General features: G+C 44.1%; 1 protein-coding gene across 1 annotated transcript; it reads left to right on the forward strand.

The window, feature by feature from the left end:
- Positions 1,064-9,046, forward strand: LOC110400626 (bone morphogenetic protein 2-like). Its single transcript, XM_021400661.1, has 5 exons — positions 1,064-2,420; positions 2,497-2,636; positions 3,415-3,531; positions 4,722-4,923; positions 6,827-9,046. Exons 1-5 carry the CDS (start codon positions 2,138-2,140, stop codon positions 7,270-7,272), a joined length of 1,188 nt encoding a protein of 395 aa, XP_021256336.1. The 5' UTR covers positions 1,064-2,137; the 3' UTR covers positions 7,273-9,046.

A 13,570-nucleotide genomic window follows, 5' to 3' on the forward strand; every position in this document is an offset into this window, starting at 1 on the left:
AAGAACACAGCACTCAGTGGGTTATGTTTGGCTAACAGTAGGCTAGAATTTCTGCAGTTGCACTACTATGATTGAGGCATTTCATTGTTTGTGGTCCCAGCTTATATTAAACAGAGAGGATTTTTTCATAAATCTTTGCCTCTAGGGCAGAGTTAAGGTTGTTTGGGAACCCTAGCTATGCATTTCCAGACATTAATGTCTGGAAGCAGCACCAGGGGAGCAGAAATGGAGGTATATGCCTAGGGAGGATACTAGGAGTAAATGAAGAGGCCCAAGGGCAGAGTAGGGTTTGTGAGGATGAGCATGTAAAGAAGCAGTAGAGTGGAAACTGAGCTGTTAGGATGACTGAAAAACAGTCCTGTGATGATTTCTCACATCTTACTAGTCTTTTTCCATGCTCTCAGGCAGGTAGTTGCAATGAGTATTACTTCAACCAGCAACCACTGCTGTTAGCCATGAGCTGAAATACCTACAGCTCTTTGAAGACAACTGGAGAATTTTGAGGATTAAAGTTGGCTGCAGCTGTATGTGCAGCAACAGTGCTCTTCAGACTGGTCTGATTAACCCATCACTGCTTCTCCTTTTCCCACATCAGTTCTCTGCACCTCATGTGGTGGGCTAGATCAGCAAAATAGCAATAATAACTGTATTTGTTTTTCCTCCAAACTTTTGGCTACAGCAACAGCTGAAGGCTGGAAGGAGTGACAGTGCTGAAGAGCCACGCTGCTATGAGCCTTAATAGCCCGAGGCCCTGGGACACATACAGAGAAGGGCAACAGAGCTGTGAAGGGGCTGGAGCACAGGTCTTACAGGGAGCAGCTGAGGGAACTGGGATTGTTCAGTCTGCAGAAGAGAAGGCTCAAGGGAGACCTTATTGCTCTCCACAACTGCCTGAAAGGAGGTTGTAGTGAGGCAGGGGTCAGCCTCTTCTCCCAGGTAACAGCAATTAGGATGAGAGGTGATGGTCTCAAGTAGCACCAGGGGAGGTTCAGGTTGGATGTTAGGAAAAAATTCTCTGAAAGTGTGGCTGGGCACTGGAACAGGCTGCCCAGGGAGGTGGTTGAGTCACTATCCCTGGAGGTGTTCAAGAAACATGCAGATGTGGTATTGACGGGCATGGTTTTATGGGCAATATTGGTGATAGGTGAACAGTTGGACATAGAGGTCTTTTCCAGCCTTAATGATTCTCTGATTCTATATTTCAGCTTGAGAGCAGTAAAAGGTGAGTGTAGAGGAGTGGCTTGAATGACCCCGGTTCCATTTTTTTCCATTAAATGGCTAATTTAGGAGTGGCTGAAGAGCATAATTAACACAGCTACAGCGCCTCTGTCATCACCTTTCTCCTATGGCCCACATGCAAGTACTCCTGTCCCAGATAGTGTGCCTACGCAGGAGTGAAGGGGTATGTCTACCTACCCCATAACCCACTTCCCTTTTCTGCCTGGTGAGGCAATGGCCCATGGAGCACAAGCAGAACAGGCAGCGCAGCGTAAACCCTCAGCAATATAAAATTGCTCCTTTTAAGGCGACAGACTGCTTTCAAAAGGACTAGTGGGCATGATGCCTCAAGATGTCATGGTTGGCTGGTTTATGTTGGGGGGTGGAAAGAAAATTATTGAAAGCTGGGTTTAGTTTGGGTATTATTATGCATATATCCCTCCATGCCTAATTACGCTGAAGCCTGGCTGCTTTGAGAATCACAGAATATCCCGTGTTGGAAGGGACCCACAAGGATCATTGAGTGTAACTCCTCTTGCTGCTTTATGAGCGCAGAAGCCACATCCCCAACCAGCGCAGGGCCTAGACCCACACACGCGTCTCTGCAGCTCTGCTGAGCCCTCCGCTGGACCCAGGGCTGTGGGCTGGAGGCCGGAGGAAAAAATGAGGCTCACCCTCACTTCGAAGCGTGGGTGGCAGTCCGGGCCGAGCGCGGAGGGGGAGAGGCCGCGCTCCCCGCGGAGCGTTCAGATGTTAGTGAGCCCTATTGAGCCCTGACGGGGCTTTAATGGCCCGGGTGAGGCGCGGGGCGCGGCGACACAGCCCCGGGGAACAGCGGCCGTCGGAGCTGAGCGGCGCGCAGAGCCGCGGGGCCCTGAGGCCGGGCGGTGTGTGAGGGCCAGGCAGCGGCGCTCCGGCCATGACGGGCGGGCGGCTGTGGCTGTGGTTGGCCTGGCTGCTAGGGCTGGCGGAGCTCGGCGCCCTGCCCCTGGCCGCCGGGCCGCGGGACGAGGTGCAGGCGGCGGCGCTGCAGCGGCTGCGGGAGGTGTTCGACATCGAGGAGCTGCCTCCCGACGTGCTGCCCCGCAAAAAGCCGCCGCAGTTCATGGTGGATCTCTTCAACAAGGTGGCCGACGCCAACGGCATCACCCGCGCGCCGGGGCTGCTGGAAGGCGACGTGGTGCGCAGCTTCGAGGACCGAGGTGAGCCGGGGGCGGCGGGGGGCAGCGCTGCGGCGGGGCGGCGTGGGCACGGCGGCTAAAGGCCGCTCTCCCGCAGCTCCCGTGGAGCAGGACCGCTTCTTCTTCGACGTCAGCGCCATGGAGAGAGGCGAGCAGGTGCTGAAGGCCGAGCTGAGGGTGTTCAAGCTGAGGAGGAGGCGCGTGGCCAGGAGAGCCGATCCGCAGCACTTCTGCAAAGTAAGTGGGAAATAAAGCGCCAGTTAATGTGCTTCCTTGTTGCATTGCTAATAATCCTGAAAGAAAATGAGAGGGGAATGGAGAGTGCAGCCCCTTAGCACGTAAACCTGCTTTACTTGTGTTTGATGATCGTCCTCGGTGCGGAGTGGCACTTTGCCTCCAGCATGCAGAGAAGGGGTGCAGGGCTCTGGCTGGTGGGACGCTATCCCTAAAGGTACCCTTCCCTCCAGGCCCGTCTCAAACCACACCGGACCTCTCTGCTTTTAGAGATGTTTTGAAATTCAGATGCGAATTTGAGTGTTTGATTTGCTCTTAACATAATGATGGCAATATGGGGATCGTTCCCTGACACCGACTGCGTGTGTACCTGTAGCAAAGGCAGGGTCGGACGTTTTGTAAACCTGAGGGCAAAGATACAGCATACTGGAGGACTTTGACAGTATCAAAGGTTTGAAAGAGATGCTCAGGATATTCTTCTATGGTGTCAGTCATTCCAATCATAGCACGCTCCTGCCTTGTACTTCTAACTTGTAGAATCATTTGAGTTGGAAGAGACCCTTAAGGGTCATCTAGTCCAGCTCGTCTGCAATGAGCATCTCAAGCACACCTACAAATACTCGTTTTGCTGTTGAACCAACAATAAACAGCTTTTTACATCAGTTGGAACAGTTTTCCAGTTAAGATTTGGCAAAAATGCATATAATCTTGATCCTCCCCATTTTGCTGGAAGAACGATGGCTGTCATTTCTCACTGTTCTGTTGTGTTGCTCTCCTCAAGGTGGAAGTGTATGAGCTCCTGGAGGGTGGAAGTAATCCACAAAAAAGAAATCTCATTGCATCAAGATTGTTGTCTCTGCACACAGAAGGCTGGGAAGTATTCAACGTCACACAGACGGTAAGCAGAGAACCCTTGGCTTACATTTTTAGTTCATAATTTTCTGTTATGGCAGTGCTTAGCTGATAACTTGTCCTTATTGATGGGTTCTGTGGTCGATTCAAACTGAAGGACAGAGCAGGGGGAGAACCCTTCTCAGCACACTCAAAAGTACACATGGTGCTGCCTGAATTAAAGAAGTGTTTATATGCTGCTAGCAGCACAGACCTGATGAGAACTAAGTAACCCAAACCTGGACAGTAGGAGGGATGTCAGGCCAAATATGGCAGTGTGATTAAGGCACACTCAGACTGTCAAAAAAGAAATCACTGATTATGAGGTACAAGTACTTTTTAATTCCTCTTTTGTTTACTCTAGTCAAGTTTTTGTAGATGAGATGTGCAGTGTACTTCAATGTTGTGTTTCCAGAATTTATAACGGTTAGAATGTTTTTCATCTTAACTTTGTATGTAGAATTCTATATTTGCTAGTTGGAAGATATGCTTTGTAGATATCCTTAAATTATGTCAGTATCAGAATGCCTTTCCTTAGCAAAAAATACAAATGAGGTTTGAAATAGTTTCTGAGGCTTAAATCTGCACTGGCAGTGTTTTTAGCTGCTTGAGCTTTATAATCAGATTGAACAATAGGCTTGGATGATTGGTTGAGTTGCACTGTGAGCCATAATAGCCTTCCTTGAGAATGGCCTGACCTTATTTAGTAGACTATAATTAGAACAATTAGAGAAAGTAAATTTGCCTGCTTTCTTCAAATAAGCTAATTTCTTCAAATGCCACGTTTGTGTTAGATTTAAGTGAGTTTTAATGGTATGGAAAGTCTGGAGAGTTCTTATTATTCTGTTATTAAGATTACTAGGAAAAATAAGGTTCTGTCTAAAGTCAGGGATGATTTATTTTATTGCTAATGTTAACTCTTAGACTCATCCATTCACAAGTAAATTCTCCAAAAATTAATTATCTTTGTGTAAATGTAACTTTGGGGAACATATGTGGTATTTTTAAATGTTGAATTGTTGGTTTAAATATTTAACTCAATTCGGTTTATACAGTTACCTCACTTCTGTGATTATATATGTATTTATACTCCTATATTGGTTGCCTTTTCCGTTTTCCTAATATAAATTATGCTTAATCACAATGCAGTAGAAAGATTATTGAAACAATATTTTCTCGTTTCATTTTCATTACCAGGTTTCCAAGTGGGTCGGAAGCAGTAACTCCAACCATGGCTTTTTGATAACTGCAACACACTTACTCAGCAATAGAATTGAACACAACCTGGTTACATTTGCAAAGGGACAGGGCAGTTTGCAGGAGAGTAGAAATGCTCTCCTTGTCCTCTTCACCAACAGTAATAAACGGAGGTCTTCCAGCTTTGGACCCTCTTCTACAAGTAAGTTCACACAATAGTAACTCTATTTTAGATTATGAAAAAATGTGTTACTTTCTACTGCCTCAGATATGCTTCATCTTGGTATTTAAGTGCAGTGTTGAGCCTGGTGCAGTTCTGCTTTGTCACTGGCCAGGGTTTGCTTGATAGCTCTTGGCTGTAGTTTACCCAGCATCTAGAGCCACCTCTACTCAAGGAATTTCTGTGTGCAGAAAGTATTCATGAAGCCTAAGGGAAGCTTTGTTTATTTTGATTTTATAGAGGCATTTGGATGTTTTCTATTTTAAAAAAAATATTATTATTTACTTTATCTTTGTGGTGATGTTTGCATGGAAATTATAATTTTCAGCTTAGGCTGAAAAAACTCAGTGACCTGGAAAACTGTGAAAATGCTGGTAAAGCAAATGAAAGTAGTTATTAAGTGCAGTTTTCAAGAGTGGAAGAAGCTGTTAGATAAGCAATTTTAACTTCTTTGTCCTTGGCTTGTTTTTTAAACACCTATTTAACTTCAGTGACTAATTAGCATTGTTACTAATGGCTTTTTATTTCATCAAAGACAACGCCCTTATCCCTTAAGTTACAAAACAATAGTGCCTTACCTCTCCCACCGGTCCTTCAGTAAAATCAGCTAAGGCTGGATTTTAAGAGCCTGAGATAAATGCAAAGAGCAAAAGCTGGAAGGAGGAGGAAAGGTAATGGTTTGGGCTTGGAGGGTCTTTTGGTAAATCGTTGCATTTGTACCTTAGAAAGGAATAATTAAGAACCAGGTGATAAAACTGATACAAATGAAAAAACAAACAACAATTAAAAAAAAAAAAAAAACTAAACAGAGAAACTGGCCTGTTCGTTTTTAGTTTTAAACAGAAAATTACTGTAATGAAATCCTACATCCCAATTTAATCGATATCAACCTTTGTATGTGATACTATGCCAGAATTGCAGAACTGATTGCTATTTCTGAGAACTGTCTGTTGCTTGTGGCCGGAAGAACAATCTGCAGAAATTGTTCTTCTAGCAGCCTGTATACCTGTGGCTTTCACCCTGTGTTCATGGATCCCGAGGTCGTAATTAATCTTCATCGAATCATGGAATGGCCTGGGTTGAAAAGGACCTCAAAGATCATCGAGTTTCAACCCCCCTGCTGTGTGCAGAGTCGCCAACCACTAGACCAGGCTGCCCAGAGCCACGTCCAGCCTGGCTTTGAATACCTCCAAGGACGGGACATTCACAACCTCCCTGGACAACCTGTTCCAGTGCATCACCACCCTCTGTGTCAAAAACACCACCCTCTGTGTGAAGAAAATTAATATTTATCAGGAGTTCTCAGAATATACATTGAGAAAGTAAAGGGATTGTCAGTGATCTTCATTCTCTAGCAGATTTCCTTAAACCTAGTTGTAATATTTTCATATCCAAAATTGGAAAAAATAAAAAAGATTTTAAAGATTACTACTTTCCAGGAAAGCACTCCATTTTGCAAGTGTATGGGTAGAGTTACTGGGAGGAGAGTACTGGAGAGAAGAAAAGGCTGTGGTCTCCACCCTCTGTTAGCACTTCACAGCAAGTCTGATGTAGGAGTAGCCATACAGAGGTCATTAAAACCATTCTGACCATAGTTAGCCCTGAAAAGGGCCCATGGAGTTTGCAGAATGTAAAGCTTTTATGTTTTTGCTGAACTGGGGCCTTTTAATCCAGTGGGGAAACATAGACCTGGCAGATCTTGAAAAGTAGCTGAAATGACAATGGAGTACACACTTCTCCCAGTACTTTCATAGTTCATGTCATTTTAAAATGTTCTTTGAAGTCTTTGATTTACATTTTTGGAACAGATTTTCTTGCAGAATGTTGTACTTAAATAAAAAATGACCTTGAGAAAGATTAACACATATCTTCCTTTCTGATCCAGAGCTGAACCCTGCCAAAAATGATGCTTTGTTACGTGTGCCCCGTGAAACTCTGATAATCAAAAACAGCAATGGAAGAAAGAGCAGGAGACATCGGTCTGCTTCAGTACTTTCTTCCAAAAGCCAGGTAACAGCGTGTCATCGAAGAGAACTCTATGTTGACTTCCATGCTATTGGCTGGTCAGGGTGGATTATTTACCCAAGTGGATACAATGCATTTTACTGCAGAGGCTCCTGTCTTTTTCCACTGGGGGAAAGTCAAAATGCAACAAACCATGCCACAGTTCAGTCTATAGTCCATACACTTAAACTGTCTCAGGATGTCAGCACGCCCTGCTGTGTTCCAGATGAATTGAAGTCCCTCAATCTCCTCTACTTTGATGACAAAGAGAATGTGGTTCTTAAGAATTACAGAGACATGGTGGCAACAAGGTGTGGTTGCCATTAGCAGGACATTTTTTTTGTACACATTTGGCGTATGCTTGGATTCAGTTTCCTATTTGCCATTGAAAATGATTTCAGATTATGGGTCAAGAGAACCAGAAGTTCACCTATGTTTGAAATCCTCTCACCATGGCTGTGTGGGAAGGAGTTTAAGGAAGCTGTTTGAAGAGCCATGGGTTTGTAATGGCTATGGAAAACTCTGTGCCCATAAAACAGAGGAAACCATTAGGAACAGGAATTATGTGAAAGAGCCCAAACACACTGTGTGCATTCAAACTAAGGTCCTGTTTCGTATGTTGAAACTCTGAATATCCTAAGGAGTAAGAGGCACACTATCCCATAGGATATGGAAGGGACTCATTAGGATCATCGAGTCCAACCTCTGGCTCCACACAGGACCACCCAAAAATCAGACCTTACATCTGAGAGCATTGTCTGGACCTTTCATGAACTCTGGCAGCTCGGTGCCGTGGTTGCTTTCCTGAGGAGCCTGATCCAGTGCCTGACCACCCTCTTAGTGAATAACCTTTTCTTGATATCCAGCCTGACCATTGCCTGTCACGGCTTTGTGCCATTCCTTTGGGTCCTGTCGCTGAGAGGGGTCTCGGCACTGCTCCTCAGCACACCCGCATGAGGAAGCTATAGGCCACAATAAGGTCTCCTCTCAGTCTCTTCTCTGGGCTGAAAGAACCTAAGGATTTTATTTGTTCTTCAAATGTCTTCCCCTCTAGACCCTTCACCATCTTTGTAGTCCTCCTTTGAACACTCTTTAATAGTTCTGTGTCCTTTTTGTACTGTGATGATCAAAACTGCACACAGTACTCAAGGTGAAGCTGCATCAGTGCAGTGTAGAGCAGGACAGTCACTCCCCTCAACCAACTAGCAACGCCGTGCTTGTTGTACCCTAGGGTATGTACCCTAGGATCCTGCCTCAATCCAACAAGGGAGTGCTGGTCTCAGTATACTACCTCATTCAGCTTTGACTGCACATGATTCAATGGGGATGTAAATTCCAAAGCAGAGCTTTGAGGATAAGTGTTTGCCCAGAGCTGACCTCGGAGCTCTCTTCTGTGTAATGCATAAACTGCAGGTGGTAATGCACTTCTTCCCCTGTTCTGTCTGCAGTTTTACCAAACACAGAGACCACCTTATAAGTCCCTCTGGGACTTACTAGGCAATCTGATGGAATCAGGACGGTATATATCTGGGCATCAGCAAACTTGGCTTCTGGCTCAGTGCTGTACCTCTATGATGAAGGGTTTTGTAAAAACCATTTTCATCCACCATGGCCTGCTGTAGCTTATAGGCTGTGTGGCAGCAGAGTGCCCTTGAGTATTTATTGTACAGTGACTGTTCAATAAGCTCAGGTTGCAGCTCCCATAATTTAGGCAGAAAGAAAAAAAAGAAGTCCAAACTTTGGAGGTCTGTTAGAACACATGCTGGATGCTGCTCTGGTCCTGTAGCTAAGGCAAGTTTGATGGAAGGTACTCGATGGTTCCCCTTCATTCTTCCTTGAACCATAGGATACAGACTTGGAGGGGGGCCCCTGAGGTCTTGGAGTCTTGCTACAACGTAATGGAGGCAACCATCCCATTGCAGTTCCCTGATCAACTCATTGAGTTGTAACTTAAGCCTATTTAGGTTTCTTGTCTCCATTAATCCTTGAAGGAGGCTGACACGTCACGGAACTTGACATTTCCCATCAGTGGAAACTTCATGAAGAAGTTTTACTCCAGTGAGATGTAAAAAAAAAAATAAAAAATTGTAAATGTTTTTTTTCCTGTAAATACCAATGTCTGTAATTAAGAAATGTATTTTATTTAAAACTCAAACACTTCAAGTATATTAACTTAATCTGTAATACAAAATATTACTTTTGAAATAAATGTATGTAATGTAACATTACTGTTTTCTTTCTGTGCTGTATTTGTGCTGCCTTCCCAAAGTCACGAATCAAATACATTGCCAAAAGAGAGGACATTCACAGTGGCTTCAGTGGACAATGAATCAAGGCCTCTGACTCTATGTCTGAGTATAACGGATAAGCAGAATAGATGCTGAGGCTCGAATCCTCCAAGCTGGGGGAAACAGGCTGTGATGAGGTTCCTCACACGGTGAACTGTGTATGTGTGAGTTGCTCAGTACAGGTACAGGGAGTCCAGCACATCTTCAAGTTTCAGACCTGCAGTATCTGCCCAGTGTGACAGAACAAATGTTTATCCTTTCTACAGAACAACCCCTGATTGCCATGCAGCTCATACCTCTGCACATTCAGAATTCCTATACAAATGTCCAAAATCTTCCTAGGTAAGATTTCTGAGTAGGGTGGAAAAAAAAAAAAAAAAAAAAGAGAAAAAGGTTTATAGTCAGCCTGGTAAGGTGGAATGAAAGAGCGGTGGCAGGCTGGTGCTAACTGCTGCATTCACCACTCGCAGCCGCTGGATTCAGTACTGCCAGCAAAAGGACCTTGGAAGGAGAGGAGTGTCATAATATCACTTTACTTGTTTGTTGCCTGGTTTGCTGTTTTGCATTATTTCCCTTCCACCATACAAATATCCGTGGCATTTTAAGTCCGTAGGAACTACACCATGGTTAGTGAGAGTTCAGAGAGGTGACTTCAGCTGATGTTATCTATGCTTGTGTTAGTAGGGATGCTAAAAACTGAAGACAGCAGTTTTCACTGCTGACTAATGCTGGGAGAAGAACTGCCTTTGGAACAGACTGGTGGAGGCAGCTTCTGCACACAACATGCTCCAGTCTTCTGTCCATAACATGACGAATGGTTCTGGAACCATCAGCTGTGTATCAGCTGCATCTTTCACTGCTCAATTCAGAGAATCATCCCATTTGTTTTTTTTTAGCTATCTTATTTAAGATGCCAGGAAAAAAAAAAAAGATTTTTTTTCCATTGAAAACCAGGGAAAATTAATAACTAATACTGAATATTAGTAAACACAGTGCTGCACTACAATAGGTGAAATGTGCATAGTCAAGCTAGGAGCACTCAGTAGTTTTGCACACATTAAATTATTATTTTTTTCTGCGCCACTCAACATAGTCTCATTATGCCCCATTAAACCCTGATAATTAAAACAAAATATATTGGAATTGTTTATCCTGGACTTTGTAAGGAAATGAGGTTCATAATAATGCCAAGGGAAAAAATTTACGCTGCACCAGAACTTGTAATTAGAATAACAATTATGCATAAGTATGCTCTTGCTTTTTGTTTTTTTTTTTTTAATATATATATATTTAATAAAGGTGCATTTTCTTGCTATTAGTTAATTGAAATAAATAAGAATTCCAGAACAAGGAATGCTATAGTTTGGAACCTTGGTTTTAGCTGAACATGGCACATTTAGGTGGAATGCCAAAAAGCAACAGCTATGGTTTTGAAGGGGATATAGACAGTTTTCAGAATGGATAGTCTAGAAAAGATCTGATGGCATATGGTGGAGTTGTTATTTTGTGTTACACTGCAACAACACTAAGAGAGAGCAAGACTGGCAGCAAAACACCCTGTGATAAACACTGAAGATGCCTCAGAGGATGATCTGGATTTGGAACTGAAGAGGCTCAGGTAAGTGAGGTGCACGCAGTCACATCATGTTGGTAATTGTGTGGTGGGAGAGCATCAAGCCTGGCCCAGTCACCTCTGCAGCAGGATGCTAGTGGGCTCTGGGTATGCTGCAGGGAGAGCACAGACCCATGAGAGATCAGGTTCTGTGGTCTCCCATTTCTAGAACCATTTGTCTTAAAAGGGGTTACTGAGGTGCTTCTGTCCTGAAATGTAGAGGTTGCTTCTTGGCACTGAAACGAGAAGTGAGCTGGGGATTTCTGGTGGCTGGTGATGCTGAACAGATTGGCCTGAGGGAACACGTTGGGGATGATTCCCTTTGGGGGAGAAGGAGGTTGTAGTAAGGTGGGGGTCAGGTAACAACGATAGGATGAGAGGTAACGGCCATAGGTTGTACCAAGGGAGGTTTAGGTTGGATATTAGGAAAAATTTCTTCTCAGAAAGAGTGGTGATGCATTGGCATAGGCTGCCCAGGGAAGTGGTGGTGGTGGAGTCACTGTCCCTGGAGATGTTGAAGAAATGTGGAGATGTGGCACTGAGGGCCATGGTGGGGATGTGCTGATGTTTGGCTAGATTATCTTAGTGGTCTTTTCCAACTTAATGTTACTGTGATTCTGCGATAACTGAAATGTGCATGGCCCAAGGAAGCTGGAGCACAGCAGAGCTATAAGCACTTGGAAGGCTGCTGCTTTGTACCCTGTTAGGAATGCTCTGATTCGTCTTTGATTTGCCTTTGGGTGCACTATGGGGCCATTCTCCTTGTAGGAAGAATGGCATTTTTGTGCTTTACTGAAAAGATTTGCAGAAGATAGCGTTTGGTTCATAGCCCTGGAGCTTTACTCCTGTAAGGAGAGAAGCTGGGTTCCTGGGCTTTGACCTTCCAGCTTGCCTCCCATCCTTTAAGATCACATCTACTTCCGTTTGCAAAGATACATGAATGTTTTACATATGGACTCTTGCACACAACCACGAGCATATGCATTCTTGTTTGCCTTCCTTCTGCTTCCTCCCAAGCTGATTCCCAAAGGACGGTGCTACTTATCTGTAACTGAGGTGGGGTTCCTCAGGCTAACCTGTGAACATTGCCACATCCAAGGCATGCATTTCAATGACCTCGTACACAAATATGTCACACCTAGGCCACTTTTCCCTTCTGGTGCTGAGTGTAGCTCACCTTCAAGGAGAGTAGTTAGTAGGTGTGAACTGACCTGTGGTGAATGAGACAATTGTGCCTTACAGCAGCTAATTGCATGTTTTCTTTCTTCCTAATGGGTTCATTGCTAGAAGCCATTCAGAGAATAAGAGGGACTGCTAACTTCTTGTTGTCGCATGGATATGTGCAGTTATAGATTCGTGCAGATACTAACTGCCCTAATTCAGAGCTAGATTACAGCCTGTTTTCATCCTGGTAAACAAAAACTGTGAGTTTTGCCTGTAAGTGGGAAAATGACCTGTTTCTGAGAAACAATTGACCTTTAACTGAAACCATTGTTTGGTGATGCTACAGCATCCAGACCTCATGACAGAAAGCTGTGCTGTGGCATAAGTCCCAGTATACTGGTTCCGATCTGCTCTCAAAAATCTTGCTTAGTTAACATTGAGCGATCAGGTTAGACAGAATTATCAGGCAGCATAAAGCCAGTGTCAGTGGTTGCAGGTCGGCACAGGTTCTGTTTTGTGTCATCCAGTTGGCTTGAAAGGAATCAGTTGTTCTCTCTCAAGACAAGACTTTGCATTTGTTGAACTCCACGTGGTACTGGTATTTTACCATCCTGAATAACTTTACATTTCCTAAACGTGGTATTTAGTATTAGCACTGGGTTTTGAGAGAGCTTTTCTGCTCTCACATTTATTTGAAGGCTGTGGCAATGCAGAATCTTTCTTGAATTCTCCAGACTCTCTAGAAAACCACTGTTCCAGAGTACACCTATTTACATTTATATATTCCTGTAGGAATTTCACATAGGTTCACTTGATAATTGCCTGGATTGTGAAATCAAAGTGGTTGATTTATTTTCATACAGTGTTGTTCAATTATGCAACATATTGCTTTCTAGCTTTCTGATGGAAAATGGGTCAGCAAATAACTAACACATACTTATCACTTCTGAGATGTCTTGAGGACTTCTAGGGTTCTTTCATCCAGAATACAATAATCTCTTGTTTCCAAATATCATTTAACAGTTATTATTGCAGTAAGTTTTTCTAACTTGCAAGGGTACCTTTTGAAAGGTGCTGCATTTTCAGCCCTAGTTTTGCAATCTGATAGTCTTAGAGCCGAGTTAGAGTCTAACTCCCAACTGATCCCACCCTTGCAGTCACCAAGTGATGTTTCCAAACTGTCCTGAGAGTCTCGGGAGCCCTAATTTGATGTGTGGACAGAAGTTACATGCTTCACGCAGTTGCCATTTTCAGTTGCCCACCAGCTCCCTCCCCTGGAGGACAGGCCTTATGAGGAGCGGCTGAGGGAGCTGGGATTGTTCAGCATGGAGAAGAGGAGGCTCAGAGGTGACTTTATCGCTCCCTATAACTACCTGAAGGGTAGAGGTCGGCCTCTTCTCTCTTATAACTAGTGACAGGACGAGGGGGAATGGCCTAAAGTTGCACCAGGGGAAATTCAGACTGGATGTTAGAAAATACTACTTTTCTGAAAGAGTGGTCAGGCGCTGGAATGGGCTGCCCAGGGAGGTGGTTGAGTCACCATCCCTGGAGGTGTTCAAGA

Source organism: Numida meleagris, chromosome 5 (assembly GCF_002078875.1).
Source record: "Numida meleagris isolate 19003 breed g44 Domestic line chromosome 5, NumMel1.0, whole genome shotgun sequence".
NCBI classification, from domain to species: domain Eukaryota; kingdom Metazoa; phylum Chordata; class Aves; order Galliformes; family Numididae; genus Numida; species Numida meleagris.

Excerpts from the sequence above, each read along its gene's own strand:
- LOC110400626 (XM_021400661.1), top strand. The coding sequence starts at position 2,138 with ATGACGGGCGGGCGGCTGTGGCTGTGGTTGGCCTGGCTGCTAGGGCTG. Across the intron at positions 2,421-2,496 it reads GCGCAGCTTCGAGGACCGAG|CTCCCGTGGAGCAGGACCGC; the intron begins GTGAGCCGGGGG and ends GCTCTCCCGCAG. Across the intron at positions 2,637-3,414 it reads ATCCGCAGCACTTCTGCAAA|GTGGAAGTGTATGAGCTCCT; the intron begins GTAAGTGGGAAA and ends GCTCTCCTCAAG.